Here is a 24,693-nt window from a genome sequence, read left to right as displayed (position 1 = left end):
CTGGAGTCACCTGGAGTGATTGTGCCCTCGCTGGCACAAGCCTGCCATGGACCACATGATTTAATGCCAGCTTAGGTGATGGGAAAGTGGATAGGGATCGCAATACAAAGGTTGAAAAGGAAAGTCAAGAGGATGGATGTAGCATTCTGTGATTGTGTATCTCAGAGGGCAGCTGGGTTTGACCTTGGATTACCTGGACCAAGGGATTGGTTTTCTCTGGGCTTCTGGCCACTGCAAACCAGGATTCATCCAAGAATTGCGTCAGAAGAAGGTAGACAAAGGTCTCCCTTCCTGTTGCTGCTCCCGCTTCACTTCATTGAGTCCATGACAGCGAAGAGAATGACCTTTAGCCAGAGTTTTGGATGGACTTCTTTCCAATTCCCTTCCTGCAGTTTGGATTCAATAGTGAGATGGGTCCAGAACCTGGGATAACCTGACATAAGTGGCTTTTCTTTTATTGGTCCCAGTCCTAGACTTTGGATGGGGCTGGAGTGACCTGCCAAGATACTGGGTGCAAAGCATACCCCATTTTGGATGACTACCTTAGTTAGCATCCTCAACGAGTGTAATGTGCATTTGACAGGTCCCTGCCACCACCCTGAGCCCCTCCAAACAATAAATATTCAGGTGGCCCTTGTGCCTCTAAGGTTGCCCATATCCACCCAGAGGACCAGCCTCGGCGGCACTCAGAGCCATGGCAGCAAGGAGCTGCTCCTTGTGAATCATGACCTTTGGCTCGGTGATGGTTTGTATAATTTACACATCTGCCAGATTCCAGTGCAGTGCACTTCAGTGAACTGGAACAGAAGAGTCCAGATTTTAGTCCCCAAGCAAAGGATTTTCTGCCTGGAAATGTTCCACTTCAAAGGGTTTATCTCGTACATCTGTTTACCTTTGCCTCCCCTCTTGGTTGTAATTCACTTTGCTTCTCTCCTCTCCTCCCCCCATCTGTCTTATCAGATTTCATTCCATCCCTGCCCACATTTGGCCTTAATTTTTATCTATGTCCTTCTCTGTCCCACAAAAGGAATGCAGCTCAGCTTTGATGGAGCCTATGGTGGGTTTCTGATCTTCCGACAGGACCAGAACTTGCTTATGTGCTGAAAACTTCAATTCCTAAATAAATGAGTCCCCATTCTATTGCATGGAAAGGCTAACAAGGCCAGCTGCCCCCAAATCAGGGAGTGACAGGAAGGTCTTTGTAAGGGGAGTCCACTTCTCCTAAGTCATGGGAAGAAGATGAGGTTCCAGTCTCTGGCCCTGGAGAAATTTCACAGGGAAAGTTCAAGGCTTCCCTCATCATTTACCGGGCAACTCAAAACAGCAGCAATATAAAACAACTCTGAGTGCTTACTCTGTGCCAGGCGCTGTGTCAGCTCAGCACCTCCGCCAATCCTCATAAAAATGTTAGAGCATTATCTTCATTATGGAAATCTGAAATTGAGGCTTCATGGAGAGTTTATCTCATTTCCCAGATCGCAGAAACAGTATGTGGAAAATCTGTGTAGCATATAAAGGTTTTTTCTAACCTCAAAGCCCACGTTTTTCATCACCATGCGATGCAGCTTTCTCTGTAGTAGACAAGGATACACCCTCGATGTTGTCTACTCAGTAGGTCATAGAATATGATGACAATTAGTAAGAATATCTTTGCATTTCATATTTTCTGCTGCATGTGCCACCTTCATGATGGGATCTTTACATGTGTACAGAGGTTGCAACTTTGTAGGATAAGTGTCATTTTCCTCCTTTTGCTGGTAAAGTAGAAATCCAGTGAAGTTGAGTTGCCCAAAGTTGCTGATGCCAGAGACTGGAATCCATACCCATATCTTTGTATATCTTATTCCAAAGCCGATTCCTTTTCCCTGCAAGTTACCTCCCTTACATGCTTTCGTTAATCCAGTATCTTGGATTGATGATTCTTAACCAGGAGTGATTTTGCCTTGCAGGGGAATTGGTCCATTTCTGGAGACATTTTTCACTGTCTCCTCTGGGAGGAGGGGTGTTCACTACTGGCATCTAGTGGGTGGGGTTTTTGGATGCTGCATAATATCCCGCAATGCTCAGGAGAGTCCCCGCCACCAAGAATGATCTAGACTAAAATATTGATGGTGCTGAGGTTGAGATGCCCTGTCCGTTTAGAAGCTCATGAGTCACACGGTCACAGATGCACCAGATATCTTAATAATTCTTCTCTTGCCCTACAAATGGCTAAAGATGTCCAAGCAGCCATAGTTATTAATGGCAATCAAAGAATTCAAGAGACACATTTGCCTGAACATTTCCTCTTCTGGGCCTTTCTTTGTGGTCTTTTTGACTCCAGAAAGGAAAGGTGTAAAGTTTGATTTTTTATGCTGCAGGGCCAGCTTTGTGATTGGCTAGACGTACTCAAAGGACTCAGAAAGGCTATGAGGTGCACCATTCCAATTTATTGCTGCAAAAGGATGCAGAATGAAAACTGGCAAAGGAAAGGCACACATGGGATGAAGCCCAGAGGAAACCAGGCGGGAGCTGCTGGGTGTGCCCTCTCCCTGAAGTCGCAGGAAGTGCTCAGTCTCCACAGCAAAGAGGCATGACAGCACATCAAAGTGTTCCTAGTCAGGGAAGCTCACCTTACTCAAACCTTAGATAGCCCAGAGAGCAAACATAAACACTCACCGCATAGCCCATGGCTTCCATAAACCAGCTGACCAAACTGGTACTAACAGTCTCATCAGGTAGACTTTTCCAAGAGCTCAGAATCCATCTCCCAGGAGCTGGCCAAGGGCCCGTGCTGAAAACAAGCCTCTGGGGGGAATGTGCAGGGTTTGAGCAGCCCAGACCTGCTGACTTAATCCTTTCCTGCCCAACAGGAAGGAAGGGAGGGAGGGAGGGAGGGAGGGAGGGAGGGAGAGAGAGAGAGAGAGAGAGAGAGAGAGAGAGAGAGAGAGAGAGAGAGAGAGAGAAAAGAGAAAGAAAGAAAAAAAGAAGGAAAGAAAGAAAGAAAGAAAGGAAGAGGGAAGGAAGGAAGGATGGACAGACGGACGAAGGAAGGGAAGGAGGGGATGGAGGGAGGAAAAAAGAAAAGAAAAGAGCAAGTGGGGTGGATTGGGAGCTTGGGGTTAATGGATGCAAACTATTGCCTTTGGAATGGATAAGCATCCTGCTGTGTAGCACTGGGAACTGTGTCTAGTCACTTATGGAGCCTGATAATGGGAGAAAATAGAATGTGTACATATATGTGTAACTGGGTGACTATGCTGTACAGAAGAAAAAAAATTTTGTTGGGGAAATAATTAAAAAATAAAATAAAGAAAATGGCAGTGTTCCCTGGGCTCAGTGGGTTAAAAATCAGGTCTTATCACTGCTGTGGCGCAGCTTCGATCCCTGGCCCGGGAACTTCTGCATGCCATGGGTGTATAAATGAACAAGTAAATAACTAAAAGAGAGTGGAGACGGCAAGATCAGAACATATCACAGTGGTGGTGGCCCTGGGGAGGATGAGGACGGTGATAGAAGATAAGACGTGCTACTGCATTTGCAGATTCTGGGAGAAAAGGTGACCCTGAATTTCGTTATGAAGGAGGAAAGAAAGTACGGCTTTGTCACTTGGAGCAGGAGTCTGCGAGCTTTTTCAGTAAAGGATCAGTTAGTCAATAGCTTCAGCTTAATGAGCCATTTAGTCTCTGCCACAACCAGTCAGCTCTGCCCTCGTAGTGCAGAAGTAGCCATGGAGAATACCTAAAGGAATGGACATGGCTGGGTGTCAATAAAACTTTATTTAGAAACACAGATGTTTAAATCTCATGTAATTTTCATGTGACATGAAATAGTCTTCCACATTTCCCTGCTCCCCAACTATGGAAAAAGGTGAAACCTTTGGCCCTGCTTTGCTGACCCTGGCTAGAGATTGCAGCTTTAATAATTACAAAGCTTATGCCCTCGGGAGAGGTTTTATTTTTTTGGTTTTAGGGTTGTTTTGTTTTGCTTTGAGCATTGCCCTTTGATAGCCATTGACATAATCGACATACTACTTTATGAACACATCAAGTTAGCTGGCTGTTACTCAGTTGCATGATGCCCAGTAAGAAAGGGCCATAGGGAGAGGCTGTGTATAAATTCACATATACCACTGGCTTCCATTAATTCATCCTTTAGCTCACGTACAGCATGGAGGGCCTGGGAGTGCCAGTGCCTGTGTGGTAGCTGCTGGCGTACTGAGGTAGCAGCCATTCCCTCCAGAATTTGGCAGGGCAGTGAAGGATGCAGACAGATAAACTCAGGATATAATAAACGGTAATACCTCCTGGAGCACTGGAAAAGAACTCTCTCTGCATTAAAAGTGAGCTCATAAATTAGGCCTAAGTAAGGATAAGTCAGTGTTTGCCAGGAAAGAAGGCAGAGAGATTCTTGCAGGGGTGACCAAGGTGGAGTTTGGTCGAGTCCAAAGGAGTTTCTCAATCTTTATCTTCAAAATCCATTGAGGTAATAAATACATACATACATACATACATAAATATAAGGACTTGATGTTCATCTGAGATAGGAATTTCTGAGGCAAAATCAGGTTTCTCCAAAGACTGGGAAATATTCATCTGTTGAGATCAGAGAGAACCTTCTAGTGAAAAGTTGCAAAAAGCCTAATAATACCATAAAAAGGAATCTAGATTCTGGAATTTATCTGTCACGTGGTTGGCAACCGTTGAAAGCTCTGATGAAAAAATAGTAAGAGTTCCCACTGTGGCTCGGTGGGTTAAGAACCTAACACAGTGTCCACAAAGATGCGGGTTTGATCCCTGGCCTTGCTAGTGGGTTAGGGATCCAGCGTTGCCCATAACTGTGGCCTAGGTCACAGACGTGGCTCAGATCTGGTGTGACTGTGGTGTAGGCCAGCAGCTGCAGCTCTGATTCAATGTCCATAGGCCCAGGTAAGTCCCTAAAAGTAAAATGATTATAATAATAATTTTTCAAAAAGACATACAAGAACACATAGTGATAAGTTAGCACCCAAATCGACACTCCAAACAAATAGGAGCCTTATTGTGAGGAAAGCATGTGGGTTAAGCTCTAAAAGACTGAGAGGTGTAAACCCACATCCGCAACTGGTTACCATCCCAGAGACTGGGTTCTTGCCAGACTCCAGGGTTACCCAATGGTGCCTGGCCAACCAGAGCTATTATAAAAACATGTCTTCTGGCTTTGTCCACATCTTTTTGTAGGAAAGCAAATTACCGGACATTTTAAAGATGAACAAGATTCATTTTTTTCTTGATGTTTTAACTGGAGAATTGCCCTTCTATCATAGACCATTTCATTGTGAAGATGTGCTTCCCACTTTCAGCGTTCTTTTCAAAATTTATGGTACACGGTTATTAGCCCAACCCATTATGTTGTTGTGTAAATAGAGACAAATTGGCCAAATATTGTTTAATACAGTCTATGTTAATTATATGCAGAAACTCATTCTCCAAGAATAAAATGAAACTGTCTCCTTCACTTTTAAAAATGTAGAGTTGGAGAACCAACATACAAATGGCAAAACCCTACTTAGACTAACTACACTGATGACAGTTAATGCATTTCCAGAACTTCTATGGGACTGTTACAACCCATTACAGTCAAAATATTGGTTTATGAAAAATTAATAAAGCCAGTGGAAAATGGAATCCAGCATCTACATTAGCTATTTACACCAAAAGAATCAGCCAGAATTAATTATGCCGCGTGCTACATGCTAATGAGTTTTTCATTAAACTGGATACCATTATGGAAACTCAACAAGGATTAGTCAAAGAATAATGCCAACGGCTGTTATTTTTTTGAGAGATTAAATTAGTTAATGGGTTATACATTGAAATCTGATACAAAGGTTAATCGAAGTGCACTCATCGTTGTATTAAACCCAGTGTCATTTTTGAAAACACAAACACCCCAAATCATTGGTAATCCCTCTGGAAAAAAATATGAATCTATTTGTATGTTTCTAGTATGTGTTTGATATATGTGTGGTATTATAAAGACTGAAACCCTCTGTATTCGTTCTCTGTCACATTTGAAAACAATTTTCACAAGGTGAAATAGGCTTGTGGTTTCAGCCCCTAGGTGCGGTGTGTGTGTGTGTGTGTGTGTGTTTATAGTGTAGGAGGCCCATTTAAACAAATGTATCTGATTACTCTTTGAGAGATTCAAAGTTGAAGTAAATGTAGTATTTTCTGCTCCCACCAAAAGAGTGAGGTCAGGATTTTAAATCTGGGGTAAGAAGGAAACAAGGTGAATCTCTACAGCCATCCCACAAATACGCTCTATTTCCTCCTAAAAGCCAGTTCCGTAGCAGTAAGTGAACTACAAGAGAGGGCCACTAGGGAGGGCTTTCTAGAAGGCTCTTGCACCTGGAAGGTGAGAGACGGGGAGGGAGGAAGACCGTCTGGCTTCTTGGTGGAGTCTTGTAAACGCCACTGGCTTCAGCCAAAGCACAATTTCTAATTCGTTGTTTTTTCCTCCTGAGCAGAGATCGCACCCTGAAATATCTTTAGAAGCAGACTGTCATATACGTGAGTGAAGTGTGCAAACTGGAGGCGACATGTCTCCATTATAGCAGGAATGTTTTCTCCCCATCACTCTGGCTAGTCCTGCCAGGCAGGGATACCAGCCTGAACCCATGTGGCCCCATCTCCTGTTTCTTCAAGAGAAGCCAAACATCTGCCTTGTAACTTTAAACCTCCCAAATGTAAATGTTCTCAATCTTAAGATGCTTTCTATTAATTCTATTCATTATGTTTGTGGCCAATCAAAGCGCTGCAGTAGTTATCAATTTGCTACTCCATTTTTACAAAAAATAAAAGTAAAAAAAGAAGAGTACCTGTTGTAGCTCTGCAGGTTAAGAACCTGGCTAGTATCCATGAGGACACAGGTTTGATCCCTGGCCTCACTCAGTGGGTTAAGGATCTGGCATTGCCACAGGCTGTGGCGTAGGCTGGCAGGTCCAGATCCAGTTCAGCCCCTAGCCTGGGAACGTCCATATACCACAGTTGCGGGCTTAAAAAGAAAAAAACCAAGAGAACAAAGCCCCAAAGGGCCATAGTTTGAGATTCAAAATAATAGTAATTACAATTTCTGTTATTATTATTACTTATTATCTGCTTTTATTATTAATTACTTATTATCTACTTTTTGCCAGACCCTTTCATGTAAGAATTCTAATCCTTAAAACACTACTTGATGACGTAGGTTGTCCTGTCCCTACTTTGCAGATGTGAAAACGGAATCTCCAGGATGTTCAAAGGCAAGGTCAAAGAAACTTCTAGTCAGTGAGGCTAGACTACGTCTAAAAGGTTGTACAGCCCATGTTTTTCCAGCTGCATTGTAAGAGCTTAAGGGTTCATTATTTCTCCTCTCTGTGTTTTCTTCCTCTGTGTCTTATTTCTACTTTGCAAGTGCGATTTTCTTATCTGCAGAGGATGCATCCTGCCCAGAGGCTTCCTTGGTTGGACTTAAAACTCTATTACAGATTCTTTAAGATGATCAGGAGCGTCTCGCTAACGTGCTTAGCCTGGAAGAATCAGGTATCTTTAGCTAGAAGATGACTGCAGAATCTTTCGACATGGTTTTGCTGAAATGGGGTTGGTGAATATTTATCATTTCAAAGTTGGAGAGGCTGTTTAATCAACGCAGGACCACGTATCACCATTGAGAAGCTCAGAAGAGAGTCTGAGCTTTGGAGTCATGCAAACTGGCTCAGATTTCAATTGCATCTCTTTTTTTCCCTTCTCATATTTAGTTCCCTTGTAGATTTAATAAGAAAAAGTCATAGTGCTTGTAGAACAGACGTGGTGTGGGACCAGAAACTCAGGGGCATCTTTTTTTTTTTTTGCCATTTCTTGGGCTATTCCCACGGCATATGGAAGTTCCCGGGCTAGGGGTTGAATTGGAGCTACAGTTGCCGGCCTATGCCAGAGCCACAGCAACACGGGATCTGAGCCGCGTCTGCAACCTACACCACAGCTCACAGCAACACTGGATCCTTAGCGCACTGAGCAAGGCCAGGGATCAAACCTGCAACTTCATGGTTCCTAGTCAGATTCGTTAACCACTGAGCCACAATGGGAACTCCAAGGGGCATCTTAATGGTCAGTCTGATTAATGTCAGCTGTACTTGAGATTGTTGATTTAGTCTCTACATAAACATTTTCCTGTTGTTAGCAGCCCAAGAATCTCCTGGGAGCGTATTAAAACACAGAAAACTCTCAGGCCACACCCCATACCTACTAGATAAGAATCTGCACTTTAAACTGGTCTCCCCTCCCCCTGCACCCCCACATCGATTCAGTGCATATTAGCATTTGAGAAGCAAAGCTCTAGAACGGTCCTTATCTATATATTAACACTCAAACTGAGAAGGCCAAATGCCTTTGGAAGTAAAAATTATTTTCATTGGTTTTGTTGTAGTTGAATTGCTATTCTCCCACAAATACCTTATGGGACCATATTTCTCCTTATGCCATGGTCTTGACCATCAAGTAATGTAAAATAAACTTTGGGCAAGTATTAAAAAACATAACTTTAGATGTTCATTTTTAGAAAAACTGAAATAAAATTAAATTTTTTGTGAGTACTGATAAAATGATACCTTCTGAAATTTTTAGTAATAGCTTCCTGGGGAGGGGATAATGCTGTCTCTGAGAGACAATTATTAGTAGTATTGTTCCAAATAGGAAGTAAACATTGGAACAGGACCCCCCAACGTTGTTCTGTAAAGGTCCAGACAGCAAATATTTTTGTCTTTACAGGCCATACATTCTCTGTTGCAGGTACTTAGCTCTGTCCTTGTAGCATAGAGCAGCCATAAAGAATATGCAAGTGAATGAGTGTGGCTGTGTTTCTATAAAACTTTATTGATAGGTACTGAAATTGGAATTTTATATAACTTTCACTTGTCACCAAATATTACTCTTATGTGGATTTTCTTTCTCAACCATAAAAAAAAAAATTAATTTTTCTTCACTCGTAGCTGTATGAAGAAGGTAGTATGCCTGTTGTGTCCAAAAGAGACTATAGTTTGCCTGCAGCTGATTGGGAACATTAGCCACAAATTCGTGGGTCTAGGAATCTAGTTGTTTTATTTTGCATTCAGCACCACAGTAGTTCTTTCTGTGTGACTTTGGGCAAAATCCTGAAACTGTCTCTGTCTCAATATCCTCATCCATTAGATGGGTGTCATTGACCTATTTTATAGGATTATAAGTAGAGGATAATCCAAATTAAACTAAACACTTGCCTGGCACTTAGCAAGTCTTCAGTAAGTAATTTTGGAGATTGTTACTGTAACTTTTGAGGATCTTATATGTTTATTATCATAATGAGTCATCAAATATTTTCTTTTCCTTTTTTTTCTTTTTTGGGCCATACCTGTGGCATATGGAAAGAACACAGGCTAGGGGTCAAACTGGAGCTATAGCCACCAGCCTATGCCACAGCCACAGCAACTTGAGATCCGAGCCCCATCTGTGGCCTACACCACAGATCACAGCAATGCCAGATCCTTAACCCACTTAGGGGGGCCAGGGATCAAACCCATGTCCTTATGGATACTAGTCAGGTTCATTTCCACTGAGCCACAATAGGAACTCTCAAATATTTTCTTAAAAGCCTCTATTAGCCTAAATTTGGGAGGCAATAGAGTAAAATAATGGGCAAGTGAATCATATTTTTTAAACAACAAAGAATCAGGGAGAAAGTTTTACAGAGATCTGATGTGCTCTCCTTGCAACTTTTATTCTGCAATTATGTGGAAAGAAAAAAAATGATGTGATTCTTTCTAAATAGGAAAATCAAAACTTATAAATAAATTGGAATGAGGGATTATTTACACTATAGACAGATTCACTCCAGGGCTCCTTTAAATATGGAAATCCCCTGGCACAATTAAAACACGATTTGCTTTATAAGAATTAAATATACATGCAACATTTTCTGCAGCCTCTGTGCCTAAATGAAAATACCTCTGTACTTAGAACGTTACCATAACCCTTCAGAGAGGCTCATCTTTCAGGCATATAGAAAAGCTTTAGGTATTAGCTGTGAAAATATTCTTACATGGATTAGCTTAATGCTAGTCTATGTTCAAAAATGCGTAACTGTAAAAGCCAAAATCGTCCACAGCCCATCAGGGCTTTGGAGAAATGTGTCAATTGGAAGCAGTAACCTCCATCAGCAGGGACCACATGGCAACCTCCCAGGCCTCTAGGTAGAACAGAAGTGTGTTGCTCATAGAAGGCTTCATTGGGACCCTCGCGATAACGCCTCATTGATCTTCAAGGCAGGGGTCATGATGAGGTAGGTGGGTGTTTTGGTCTCCCAGGGCCCTCCCACCAGAGTGTCGCAAATGGTTGTTTTCAACCGCAGAAGTTTATTTTCTCCCACTTCTGGAGGCTGTCTGATTAAGGTGTTGGCAGGCCTGATTTCTTCTGAGATCTTTCTCCTTGAGTCGAAGAAGCCCTTCTCCTGTGCCTTTACATGGTCCTCGCTCTGTGTCTGTGTCCTGATTTATTCTGCTTCTGAGGGCATGAGTCATAGGAATTAGGTTCTCCCCTAATTTCAGCTTAATCACCGCTTTAAAGATGCTTTCTCCAAACCCAATTACATCCTGAGGTCCTGGATGTGAGGACTTCAATGTATAATGTTTGAAGGGACACCACTCAGCCCCTAGCAGGAGTACATCTGTCTTCCTCTGGGTGGGAAGCCAAGGATGGCCTCTCTAGCATTTTGCCGTTGGTCTTTTGCGTGCCTCCTTCCCCAGCCTGCCTCCGGAGACTTTGACAGAGAAGCCCAGACTAGAAGGGAGGAACTCTTTTTTTGAGGGGGGGCTGTTGTTTGAAAGGCTCCAAAGCAAAGGCAAAACTGGCTAATGTACAAAAGGGTAAAGATAAGAAGTAAAGAAATTCTACCTCTTTGCCCACGGAAGTATTCCGATGAGATATATTGAGCCCTTTTCATTTTTCTTCTAAATACATGGAGATGACCTAAGGCCTGGTTTACTCCCAGCCCATCTGCAGGGTTCCTGATGGAAATGCAAATTTCCAACCCGCTGAGTCATTCTTTTGGGCTGGGGCCTGAGTAGGTGGATCATTTCCTAATTCTCTCCACCTGGTCCTTAAACACTGGAGGCTTTGAAAACTTCTGATTTAAGGGAGAGAAGAGTTCAGGGCATTGAGGTTTGGGGGGCTGGCGTGTCTCCAGTGCTCCCAAAAGTGTGGTCCCCAAACAACATGAGAACTTGTTAAACATGCAAGTTCCCAGGCTCCACCCCTGACCTGTGGACTCAGAAGCCCGGGACTGGGGTCCAGCGTTCTGTTTGACCAGAACCAGCTATCTGGGTGAGCAGCTCTCTCAATGGCTCCTTCCTGCCAAGGGATTCCAGTGATGCAGGTGCTTACGAGAACCAGAAGCACCAGAAGGGTTCTTGAGTGATGGCCAACCCATCACTGCTCCTACAGGAAAGAAGTCCATGAGTTTGTTTCAGGGAGGTCTTCCCTTCTTCCCAGCTCACAGTTTATTCTTTCAATCATAACCAGCATTTTCCTACTTTAATTCTAATTAAAAATAGGAGTTCCCGCAATGACGCAGTGAGTTAAAAAATCCAACTGCAGTGGCTCTGGTCACTGTGGAGGTGCCCAGTGCAGTAGGTTAAAGGATCTGTCATTGCCACAGCTGTGGCATAGGTCACAGCAACAGCTCAGATTCAATCCCTGGCCTGAGAACGTCCATATATCACAGGTGTGGACATTAAAAACATTTTTTTTTTAAATAAAAAGCTTTAGGAGTTCCCGTCGTGGCTCAGTGGAAACAAATCCGACTGGGAACCGTGAGGTTTCAGGTTCCATCCCTGGCCTCGCTCAGTGGGTTAAGGATCTGGTGTTGCTGTGGCTCTGGTGTAGGTCACAGACACAGCTTGGATCCGGCATTGCTGTGGCTGTGCTATAGGCTGGCAGCTACAGCTCTGGTTCAACCCCTAGCCTGGGAACCTCCATATGCCGTGTGTGCGACCCTAAAAAGCAAAAAAAAAAAAAAAAAATCTTAAATGAAAAGCTTTAAAAATCATTCAGTGGCCATGGAAGCAGGAAGGCGCCATTGAGAGAGCTGCTCACCCAGACAGCTGGTTTCTTCTCTGGAATTTGCCTCTGATTGATGATAAGACTTTTCACAAATGACATCCCTGTTCTGTACCTCCTTTTGTTCCAGTCTATTAAGAAAGAACTAGTACTGTCTGACCCTTCTTATTAGGGAGAGACCAATGTCGTATCAACACTCTGGTCAATATTAAATAAAATTTCTTTCTTTATATGAAATCAAAATATTATTTCTGGTAGGGATTCCTGTTCTTCCGGAGCATTTCCGGTTCTGAGGGCAATGCATAGCAGAGAGAGGGAATACCTGTTTTCCCAAGGTCACAAGAGTCATGGTCACATCTAGTAAAAATTGTTCCAAAATTACGTTTAAATTTTATTCATCTCAGCAAGCAAAGTAACTAACCATGACATCTCAGACTTGGGTTAGATGTCCAGAATTATTTCCTTGTTCTTTTTCTTGCGTGTGTCTTTGTTCCTGAACGTATGAGTATTTAAACTGTTGTCCTTGTGGGAGTTCCTGGAATGGCGCAGTGGAAACGAATCCGACTAGGAACCGTGAGATTACTGGTTCAATCCTTGGCCTCGCTCAGTGGATCTGGCATGGCTGTGGCTGTGGCGTAGACCAGCAGCTGCAGCTCCTATTAGACCCCTAGCCTGGGAACCTCCATATGCCACAGGTGCGGCCCTAGAAAAAAAAAAAAAGTGTTGTCCTTGTGAAAAGCAGATGGGGTTCAGCAGGTGCACCCCAGAACCCACACAGTGGACACATAGTACATCTCACTGGATGCCTGATGAATGAATGCCAGTACTCAGAGCCCTGTCTCTCCTGAGCTGAGCTCTAGGGATAGGACTGAAACTCTGCAACTGTCCTCTGCATTCACTCAGCATTTACCTGCAGCACTTCCCACCAACCCCACCGCCCCACCCTGCTCAACTCATCCTTCTTTCCAGAGTTACTAGGTGTCGGGAAGGGGAAATTTTCCCCTCTAGCCCTCCTGAGTTCTTGTGGCTGGTCTAATAATAACATTGATACAAGACAGATGAACAAGGAAAGAGCCAAAATGTTTTTGGCCGTGCCCGCAGCATGCAGAAGTTCCCAGGCCAGGGATTGAACCCGTGCCACAGCAGTGACAAGGCTGGATCATTAATACGCCGAGCCACCAGGGAACTCCCCGAAGAAACAAATTTTAATGCGTGTACACAGAGGTCTCATAGAAATGAGAACTAAGAAGTAGTCAAACAGGCAGCTTTTCTACCTTTTAGACAAAGAGTAATTGTTGAGAAATTGTCAGCACTAAGAAACTTAGGCTTTGGATGCTCAGTAAAGAATCTAAACAGGAATTCCCATTGTAGCGCAGCAGAAAAGAATCCCACTAGTGTCCATAAGGATGTTGATCCCTGGCCTCGCTCAGTGGGTTATGGATCCAGTGTTGCCATGAGCTGTGGTGTAGGTTCCAGACACAGCCCAGATTCCAGTGCAACTGTAGCTCCCATAAGACGCTTAGAGACTTCCATATGCCACGGGTGCGGCCCTAAAAAAGCAAAAAGGAAAAAAAAAAGGAATCTAAACAGAGTTAGGGCTTGAGGTAGTACATTAAAGAAAATACAAGATCTGTTTAAGATACAAGGTTTCTTTGCCTGGAACTCCCCTGTCTCTAGTGAGTTCCCTTATCACCAGATGCAGATGTGATTGGGAGGGGACCTTTCAAGTGCAAGATTTATTTCTTGCTTTCAGGGAGGCAGAGCGAAGGGTGAGATTCCTTACGTAACTTTAAATCGAAATAATCACTACGCCATTGAGGCACATTGTGGGGCAGGCTGCCCCGGACCCCAGCCTAGGCCAAGTGACGTCAAGAAAGCGGGTCTCCAGCAAAGATCTCAATATTCAGGTGACCCTGGACTAGCACCTGATAGGGTCTATGGAGGGGCAGGGAGCATGTGACAGGCACAGACCCTCATGTGGCAGGTGCTCCTAAATTATCATTGGCTCTTAGATATTTTATACCGTTTTTTTTTTGGTTTGTGTCTTTGTCTCTTGCATTTCAACACAGATAACAGCATCTTCCCCCAAATCTCCCAGCCCATCTTCATCTTGGAGGTAATGAAGTGTATCAGTCATTCCCAGTTGCTAGGAACTCAGAACGTGTCTCTGACTTTTTTTTTTAATTCAGAAATTTTAGGAAGGGGCTAGGCATTCACCCTGGGCTAGCTTGTAGCTCTGCCTGTTTGCTATTAAAGTGGAGAGGCTGTCATTTCAAAAGAGCCTTTCTTTTTCTCCTTCCCCTTTAACAGTCCAATTTTATTTCTTCAAACTGTACCAGGGCTACCTGTCAGAATCCCTTCCCACAGCTTCTCACCTCTGTTGCGTCCTACCTCTCAGCCTAGGCCCCTGGACCCATGGGAACAGGATGATGAGTAAGACGTGATTCCCAACCGCTTCGAGCTCAGGGCGTCCGTGGGGAAGATACTCGTTAAATAGACCGTGGCAACACAACCTAGAGGAGGAGAGGAGGAAAGCTGGACCTGGCAGGCAAATAGATCCCCCATTTCTAGGAGGAGGAGAAGTCACAGCCTGCTGGGAAGGGAGGGGGATTCTCTGGGGGGGCGGGGAGGGGAAGGGCTTCCTGGGAGAAGAACCAGCTGGTTCAAAGGCCGGAGGTGTGAGACCACACCCTCCTTCCAGTTGCTTTGAACTGGCAGCAGAGTAAAAATTGTAGATACATTCTCCTTCCTGTCTGTGGTAGGAAACACCCCGGCTGGACTTCTCCCTGCCCCTCCAGGGGCCAGGAATGGTCCTGGACCTGAAGGAGCCTTCAGAGGAGAAGGAAGGCCTTGGGTTGCCCCAAGCCATGGACCGTCTCGGACCACGCCCATCTAAGACACAGACCCTGGCTCATCCTCCCCCAGGGAGATGCCAGACTGCCTGAGAGCCACCCTGTGGATCAACATTTTGCTGGAATTGAGGATGCTAATACCTGTGGCCCTCTGGGTAGCTAGTGAGCTTGGAAGGCTATGGAAAAGGCTCCGAGGATCCCAAGATGACCTGTCCCATGGAGCCCCATCCCCGCCCACTGCAGGGAGAGTCATCCCATGTTCCAGGTGGCCCAGCTTTCACTTAAACTGGATGAGTCAACCTTCAAAGAACCAGGAAAGAGGAGGAAACAGTGTACCTGTGAACAGTAGGCATGTAAATCCCCAGCTGTAAACAAGGGACAGAGGACTGCTTGGGAACAGCATGATGCTTAGCAAAGAAAATAGAAATGAAGAGGTCTTTTAAAAAACATTGTAATTCAATCATATTCATTAATCCCTCTGAGGGTCAGGGATTTTGCTAGGGGCTAAGGATAAAAAAAAAAAATGAGTATGATTTGGCTCTGATCCAGGGAGATTCAACGTAGCTAAGGAGACCAATATGTAAATAAAAGGTTGTAATACAGTGTAGATCAAAGGATCTACTAGGCAGATTTGTTTAAGTTGGATAGGAGCATTGAAGAGGGAGTAATTAATTAACTCCTGGGGACTGGGAATTGAGGAGGTGACTTTTATAACAAGGCAGAAGGGTTGGGGTGGGGGGAGCCTTTTTTTTTTAATTCAGTTGAAATGCATGCATTTGCAATGTTCAACCCTATTTGAAGTACGGAGGGTCAATTTCATATGGTTTGACCTAACAGGAAGAGCAGGAATAGGATACAGGTTTCATCCTATTCATCAACCCCCATCTAATGGTAGTAACTGCCTAGAAACTGGTGTTAAGAATGAGGCTGAGGCAGTTCCCGTTGTGGCACAGTGGTTAACGAATCCCACTGGTATTCACAAGGACGTGGGTTCGATCCCTGGCACCGCTCAGTGGGCGTCGCTGTGACCTGTGGTGTAGGTTGCAGATGTGCAGCTCGGATCCCAAGTGGCTCTGGTGTAGGCCAGCCGCTACAGCTCTGATTCAACCCCTGGCCTGGGAACCTCCATGTGCCGGGGTGTGGCCCTAAAAAGACAAAAATAAAAATAAAAAATTAAAATAAAATAAAAAGAATGATGCTGAGAATTCCAGGCTAATAAGAAAGGATGCAATTGAAATCGATGGCTTCTCCTGGCTAAAGAATGGGTAGATAGTGGGATAAATTGCACATAGTTGCCATCCTTAAATTCTAAGCAGCTTTATAAGCAAAGAAATAGAGGTCTGAGAAACACAGGATGTTGCCACGGTAAGAGAGAATTCATAGCATTCGTAGCTAGGTGGTCTGTCTGTGTTGGAGGGGTGGCGGGGGTTAGAGAGACTTATGAGAAAGCTCCGTTGATGCTGTATCATAAAGTGCCTTGAGTGACCTTGCAAACACTCTTCATACAGTTGTGTGTACCTATTATCTACATGACTTTTTAAAACACACATTGCTTACCACCACCCAAAAAACACACAGAGGTTACAGTGTTCTCTGCCACCTTGGTTTTCTTTAACTCGGAACTTTCTTGTTAAGAAAAGGTCACAAAGCACAAAGAGAATATACAATAAGTACTTTGCAAGTTAAATTGGAAGATGTTTTTAGGTAAAATAAAAACCAAGACCCACGACGGTATGAATTTTGTTTTACAAAGGTCAAAATCATTGCATGAAGATTTTTTTTTTTCTATTGCTACTAAGAGGACATCCAGAGAAGTTATTTCAGTCTAGTTTCTCAGAATCCACAGCATAAGAAAATTAGGAAAGCTTCATTATGGGATTTTAGGACTTAGCTTTCTAGACACACTCTGTGCTGTACCCTACCGGGATTCTCTAAATTACCGAGCATAGTATTAAAAATTGACCCTTGACCATTAAAACCAGCACAATATTGAAATGCCTTTCTGAATATGTTTTTGCTACAGTTATTTTTCTTTGGAAACCTAGGCACCCCAAGAAACTTCAGGCTAGGGGTCAAATTGGAGCAATAGCTGCCGGCCTACACCACAGCCACAGCAAAGCCAGATCCTTAACCCACTGAGCGAGGCCAGGGACCAAATCCGTGTCCTCAAAGATGCTAGTCTGGTTGATTAACCACTGAGCCATGATGGGAACTCCCAGATCTCTTTTTTAAAGTGGTTTTGTTGGAGTTCCTGTTGTGGCTCAGTGGTTAAGGAATCCAACTAAGAACCATGAGGTTGTGGGTTCGATTCCTGGCCTCACTCAGTGGGTTAACGATCCGGCGTTGCCATGAGCTGTGGTGTAGGTTGCAGACGCAGCTTGGATCCCATGTTGCTGTGGCTCTGACGTAGGCCGGCGGCTACAGCTCCGATTGGAACCCTAGCCTGGGAACCTACACATGCCGCGGAAGCGGCCCTAGAAATGGCAAAAAGACAAAAAATAAAAAAAATAAAGTGGTTTTGTTTTTGTTTTTGTTTTTTGGCCACATCCACAGCATGTGGAAGTTTGGGGGCCAGGAATTGTACCTGTGCCACAGCAGCAACTCCACACCAAATCCATAACCCACTGTCCCACCAGGCGATGCCCTTAAAGAGGATTTAACCAGGCAGTTTTCTCATGATGCACCTGCCTGGGTTCCTCCCCAGAAGATTCTGATTGGGTAGCTCTCTGCCTATCTTATGCAAGTATTAGTTTCTTGCTAAGATTTCTAAAGCTGAGCATAAGCTTGCAGAAACCCCCTGCAAAGTCAGAGTGCACTTCCTGATTACATCAGAAGAGAGGTTAGGACGTGTCCTTTCTCGCAGGCAGCCTGCCTCCTGTGAGTTGACTCTGGATCCCACGGCCCATGATCCATGATCTGGCGTTTGATTTGTTTGCTCTTAATCCCTATCCTGTGCCACTTTCCTGCCAGAACTGGGGAAACCAACCAACGAGAAAGTAGACCACGTGAAGTCTCCTCTTATACGTTACGAAAAATGATGTTGAAATAAAATAGAATGAAGAAACTGCTGTCAGTTTGGCCAAGTCTGATCATGACACAGGAGCATCCAGACACTGTTTATATGTTTACTACCAGAGAGGGGCAGTGACTTTCCCTCTTATATCCAGGCTTTTGTGGGAGGAGGGGAAAGAGAGGTGCTGGTCCCCAGTGATCAGCACGGAGTAGCAGGTTAATCGAGAGGAAGATGAGGGACCTTGCTTTGGACAGAACTTCTCTCCAGGGGCTACTTCTCCTTGTCAAAGACCAGATGGAGATGACTGACCTCATGATGTGGGAAGGGTGGGGTGGCTTAGGGACGTCAAGAGTCTTTATTTTCCCTGGAAGTAAAGTACAAAATCTAGAGAGAAACAGAAGGAAGAACCGGGGGAAGATTTCCCAGCCCTTTTTAAGACACCCCTCTATTTCGGCTCAGTACCTGAATGACAGTGGGTATGGAGACCCCCACCCCCCGTGGAACTGTCCCTGGCTTTGTAGTTCAGGACAGATGACCTAATGCCATGGTGTGGCAGCCCCTCTGTCTTTGGTGAATGCCCCCACCCGACCCCACCACATCATTCTAAATGTCTTAACTACCTTTTGTGACATTGGGAAATATAGCAGAGGTGTGCAGAATCCCTCCCCAGGTCAAGTCTCCAAGGATACAAGTGAGCATACGGAAGGCAGGGCTGCTCATCCCAGGGATCGCTTCCCAGCTGGGGGGAACGACAGGAGAATGCAGGGACAAAAAAAGGCAGCCGACCTTGCCTGGCCGGGGAAGGAGACGGGAACCACAGGAACCCAGGTCCATCATCAGTCAGGGGTTACAACTCCTCACACGTCTCTCTCATTCATTCCAAAGTCTTTGAGTCTGAGCTTTGCAGCAGCAGGAGAGCAGAATTGAGACCCCGAAGGTTCCTGCCCCTGGTCATCCTTGCAGCGGGTGGTTCATGATATGTCGTGGATGGAGGAGGCATCGCAGGATTCCACTGCTCTTCCCAGCTATAAAATTCCATTTTGCAAGGTTAAGTCCAAAGCCCTTTGCTTTAAGTCAGGCAGCCATCATCTCTGCAGTGCAGCCATGGTCCACAGGCTTAGAGAAGCAGCCTTCACGCTGGAAGGCAGAGAGATTTAGGGAAGGACCAGGAAACACAGAAGCCAAAGGTGGTCTCATCTGAGTCCAGCATGGGTCCAGGGTGGGTCCCAGAGATGGCAACATTGTGTTTAATTTTTCCCCTTCCTTACTCCTCTTCTTCCTCTGAAAAACTGATTCAGAAAAACGAAGGTGGAGAGGAGAAAAAGTTTTCTTTAAACATGTCAATGCATGTACTTTATGCAGTGATGGTGAAGTGCCAGCCCCTGGGTTGGGCACATCTCCACTTGTAGGATTTATAACCCTTCCTGGAGGTAGGTATATTCACCCCCATTTTCCAAATGGAATCCTGAGGCACAGAGAGGTACAGTGACTTACCAAGATCACACAGCTAGGTCATATCTGAGTCAAGCTCCGATGTCTAGTTCTCTGATTTTTTTTTTTTTTATCATTTTTGGCCACCCCCGAGGCACATGGAGCTCCCAGGCGAGGGATCAGATCTGAGCCGCAGTCATCACCCAGGCCGCAGCTGCAGCAGCACCTGATCCTTAACCCACTGTGCCGGGCCAGGGATCAAACCCTCCTCCCAGCGCTGCCAAGATGCCACTGATCCTGGTGTGCCACAGCAGGAGCTCCAAGTTCTCTGATATTTCTAAAGCCCACTTTTGAGTATGCCATGCTGCTTTCATTCCCGACCTGAAGCAGGACCCCGCTACCCAAACCCCAGGCAAAGAGGAATGACATGGGCATTGTGGGCTGGGCGGGTGGGCTCCCTCTGACCCTCTTTGGCTAAGCAGGGGGCTTCCAAGGGGGTCCCTGTCCCACGCCCGGGGAGCGGGGGGTGGCTGTGCTTTCACGTCTCTGCCTTTCTCGTTTGCATTGCCGTGATCTCTCAGGGGTAGCGTGCTTGTTCCCAAACCAGACACCATCTATCTCTCTCTCTTTCGTAGGCACGGTGCTGTTGTGCCAGGCGAACCAGGAGGGATCTTCCATGTACAGTGCCCCCAGTTCACTTGTATATACTTCCGCAAGTAAGCCCGCTGTTGTGGCTCTTTTTGTTTTGTGACATAAATCTGAATCCCATCACCTTCCCTGCCATGTAAGTTCTCTCCCCCTCCCTCTGCACCCCTCCTCCCTTGTGGCTCTCAACCAGGTGAAGTTGATTCTCATAAGCATGTCTTCGTTTTCCCTGTTGCCTTAGCATCCAACCCCTCTGCCCATCACGCCTGAATCCTCACTTCCCAGATGTCCCAGCCATTCTTTGTTAGACCTTTGTCAGGGGTGGGTGCAATGGATGGGACCTGGGGCTTTGAGTTGGGGGCAGTGGGTGGGGCGGAGGACATAGCTCCTTGCCTGCCTTCCATCACAAACTACTATGCAAATACTTTGCAAATTACCATTGCAAGTTAGTGCCATGCAAATTGATGTGGAAATAATTTGAATAAAATATGCAAGCCATCCAAGTGGCACCCTCCCCTAGCAACAGGTGCTTAGTGGGTGCTCTTGAGCACAATTTTCTCTGTGGGAAATACTGCTAGCCTGTGACCAGTAACCTGTTGGCAAGGCTATATTATCCTTGGTGATTCCACTGAGAAGGAGAGAATGAGAGAAAAACGTGGTTCTCCCCCATTTAACTGGACGAAAATAATAACAAAAAGGCCTAGATATGGTTGTAGCCATCCACTGCTAGGGGGAGGAGACCGAAAGTAAACATGGGAGATAGATCATAGTATTGGGAAGGAAAAAAAAAAAAAAAACACAAGGATTTCTCTGCCTGGGTTGGATCCATCAAGGTCTATGCCTGGAGGTGGAATGCCCCACCCCCACCCCAATTCCCAGACCAAGTTGTAGAATAAAAATTCAGGCTGATTCCACCATGGTTCTCTAGCTGGTCTGCCCAGTACAGCTGAGACCTCACCATCTATTTCATACAGGGTGTCTGCACCCTGTGGAATGTCCATAACTGCCAAATAGTCTTGATTGGGATCAGTGATCAAACATGAGTCTGGGGTCCAGGGGCAAGCCGGCTAGAGAAGAAGGCAGGGGTGGGGTGGTGGGGAGCAGAGGCAGCAGGTTCAGGATCATCAGGAGGATGAGAAACAGAGTGGAATCTTCATCATGTACCAAGACTAAGCATCTCAGTCCTGAGACAAACCAAAGTCTTCGTTGTGGGGGCAAAGCTTAGACTCTGTCACAGGGAAGCCAAACACATAATGATTATGAGAAACCTGAGGGTCCCTAACAGCATCGGGTCATGGGGACCCCCACCTGTTTCTCCCAACCAGAGTACACTCTTCGACAGAAACCAAAATCTAACCATACTGGCAAGAAATAATTCTTTCTGAATTTATGAAAATTGTCATATTCGGGTCTGGGTCGATGGTTTGCGTGTATCTCCTAGAACTAGAAAGTGACTGCACATTTCCACAGGCTTAACCTTGTTGAATCCTCAAAGTCTGCACCAGGTAGGTATTATAACCTTTGCTTTACAGCGGAGGAAATGGAGGGCACAGAGAGATGGAGGGGTTCACCCAGGATCACACAGCAGGACACGGTAGATTTGTTTTTGTTTTTTTTTTTTGACCCTGCGGAGATTATTCAGGCTTTCTCTGCTTTTCTGGCTCTGTGTGACTCTAAACCTCATCATCATGCCATTGTACCCTTTCCTCTCTATCCACTTAATTTTCTGTAGGAGAGAGGGTGACTCAAAACTCAGGATAGGGTTAGTCCTGGAACATTATTTGGATTTTTCTCTAACACTGTTATTTTCTAGAACTTTCTGGGGTGAAGTGTTCTGTATCTGCTCTGATCAGCACATGTGCTCATGGGACCACGGCACTGAGTTTTTTAATTTCATTTGATTAGCATTACTCCAAACTAGCCACATGGAGTTAATGGCAACCAACAGGACAGTGTGGGTCTCGACAATCATATTCTGTGTTTGTATTTCAGTTTTCTGTGCAGAAGTGAACAAAACAAATTAACTCCCCCAGAAGGGCTAGTTTGTGTCAGTATAGCTATTCTAAAGCGACTTGGGGAAAGTGTGTGTCACCAATGTCAGATTTCCACAAATTGGAAACCTGTCACCAATTCTCCATATTAAAATAGGTAGAGGAGTTCCTGTCATGGTGCAGCGGAAACAAGTCCAATTAGGAACCATGAGGTTGCAGGTTCAATCCCTGGCCTCGCTCAGTGGGTTAAGGATCCGGCATTGCCATGACGAGGCTCAGACCTGGCATGGCTGTAGCTGTGGGAACCTCCATATACCACGGTGCAGCCCTAAAAAGCAAGTAAATAAACAAATAAATAAATAGGTAGAGCCCAAAGAGGAAATAAACTCATCTAAAGCAGAGATCAGCAAACCACAGCCCAAGGACCAAATCCAGCCCACAGCCCTATTTTGTAACCCCTGGTAGGCTAAGAATGGCTTCTTTGATTTTTCAAAGGATGAAACCAAAACCAAAAACCAGTGGCCCACAAAAGCCTCCAATACTGACATGCTGGCTTTTGACAGAAAAAGCGTGGTGATCTCTGCTGTAAAAGGTCCGTTTTATTATTGAAAATGCAAAATGGCAATATCATGTCCCTGCTTCTAATTAGACATTTTTTTTCCTATTTCAAAGTAAAAATTTCTAATAATTATAGAAACCGTACAATGTGTTTCTAACACCTTTCATCTTGAAATTGCACCATCAGTCCTATCACCTACACATTTTTCATCCTATCATTTTTTCTTAGCATCATGTCGTGTGCACTTTATGAAAACATGTTAATGGCCTCACAATAGTCGGTGGCTTAATGATGTTAGATTTTAATCTTCCCCCCACTGTATTGTTGGATACTTAGGTTGATAGCAATTTCTCCAAACTAGTAAAGAGAATAAATGTCCTGGTACATAGTAGTTTTAAAGAAAACAAGCATTAGCAAAGAGCTAATCCTGCTACATAACAAAGTGAAACAAAAACTAGTGTCTTGCAATAAGGATCTTCACTTCTCAGTTTCTTAAGGGATGGTGTTCAGATTGATGAGCTTAAACGGTATTTTGTAAAGGCATTGCATTCTGCGACCCCTCCTCCCCCACCTGGGCACTCAGGGACCCCCCCCCCCCCAAATCATTTTCATTGTGAGCCAAGAGCGCTGCATGTACAAATAGTCCACCCCACCCTAAGACATATCACTGGGGCTTCCTTTCTGCTTTAGTTCTCAGTGGCTTTTGGACCTAGACTGTTTGCAATGACCTGGCTTCTTTGGAATGTTCCTTTATATTTTTTTCCTCTCAGATTAAGCTCTATGTTCTAGTACAAAGGCATTCTCTATTTTCTATAAATAATTCAGCTGGAAAGTAAAGGTTCATCTTTACACACAATCTTGGGCCCATCCACGGCCATCTGCGATTCTTTTCCTTTCTCCATGTCTGACGTACACAGGGCTGAGAGCCATGCACCTGGTCTTTGAGGTGTGAAGGGCGTGGCCTCTTTTTCTCTAAGAATCCAGCTTTCTTTCCAAAAGCTGAGGCTCCCTTACTTCTCAGCAGATTTTTAGGATACGCACCAGTTTTTCAACCTGAAAATGCAGGTGTTTCGCACATTTATCTACCAGGCGTGCTCCTGGAGAAAGGTGTGTCTACATTACACTTTGGTCAATTGCATCCTGTGTGTTTACTGACTTCCAGGGCTTTTCCTGAGTTTGTGCTCTTTTTTCTGTGGATCTTTAGCTGGCCTTGGATGTTTTCGACTTAAATTGCCCCTCTGCCTAGCCAAATAGCTAATCATCGGTAAATAACACCCTGAAATGCAGTAGGAGAGAAGGTTTTTAAAGGAACCCCACTGAAGTAGTCTGTAATGAAAATAACTCCTACTGAAATTATCTGTATTTTAAGATGCATTTTTGCATAATGGGTTTTTCCCCCTTAAGTGAATCATCCTCATAATATGACCCAGGACATGAAAGCACTAAAAGAAAGATTTTTCACTCAGGGCTCAATGTCAATACAGCTTAACCCATCATCTCACCCCCCACCCCCACCCCCACCCCCACTGAGTCCAGTATTTCCTCCTCTTCTCCAAACTTTATCCTCCTGTGAAACCCTAGTTTCCATTGTGCCTCAGGACATCATGCATCCTCTTATGTGTCCTAATAATAATAATAATAAACCACTCCCATCCAGAGTCTATTAAACCTACATGAAGACTGAACAATTTAGGCCAGAGCACCTTGGACCAAATGGAAAACATATACTATTAAACATTTTGCCTTAGAAACATTGTTTTCACCAACTAAATTAAACAAATTAAATTATTTGATTGATTTTCAAATAATTTTAATAAATTAACATTGTGTCTGATTTGAGTAGCAAACAATGCAATCCTCCAGCAGAGAGGTTTGTTGAGAGTGGGGGCAGGGCTGGAGGGTCTGCTCAGCACTCCCCCAACCCCGCGCCCCCATCCTAGGGCCAGGGATCTGGAGGCTCCTTCTGTTGGGGGAAGGGCACCAGCTATATTATTGTCCTCACTCTTTGCATACAGTGGCTGCTTATGTCAAAAACAGCTCCAGGCAGAAATAGGAAGGTAATGCACATAGCATATTTTTTTCCAACCGAAGATATTACTTCTGTTTTTATCAAGAG

At 44.7% G+C, this 24,693-nt stretch overlaps 1 protein-coding gene across 17 annotated transcripts in view; it reads left to right on the top strand.

The window, feature by feature from the left end:
- The window catches only part of RBFOX1 (RNA binding fox-1 homolog 1), a 1,607,565-nt gene that overhangs the window by 1,493,384 nt on the left and 89,488 nt on the right, over positions 1-24,693 (top strand). For 16 of the 17 annotated variants that reach the window (XM_047780546.1, XM_047780550.1, XM_047780543.1 and 13 more), the window contains one exon: positions 20,018-20,098. The exons of the other annotated variant lie outside the window; for it this stretch is intronic. In XM_047780546.1, coding sequence (XP_047636502.1) covers positions 20,018-20,098 — 81 coding nt within the window. The remainder of the gene's footprint in view (positions 1-20,017; positions 20,099-24,693) is intronic. 17 annotated transcript variants of the gene reach the window in all.

Source organism: Phacochoerus africanus, chromosome 5 (assembly GCF_016906955.1).
Source record: "Phacochoerus africanus isolate WHEZ1 chromosome 5, ROS_Pafr_v1, whole genome shotgun sequence".
NCBI classification, from domain to species: Eukaryota; Metazoa; Chordata; class Mammalia; order Artiodactyla; family Suidae; genus Phacochoerus; species Phacochoerus africanus.
Note: the sequence above shows the minus strand (reverse complement) of the source record. Positions and strands in the feature narration are given on the sequence as shown.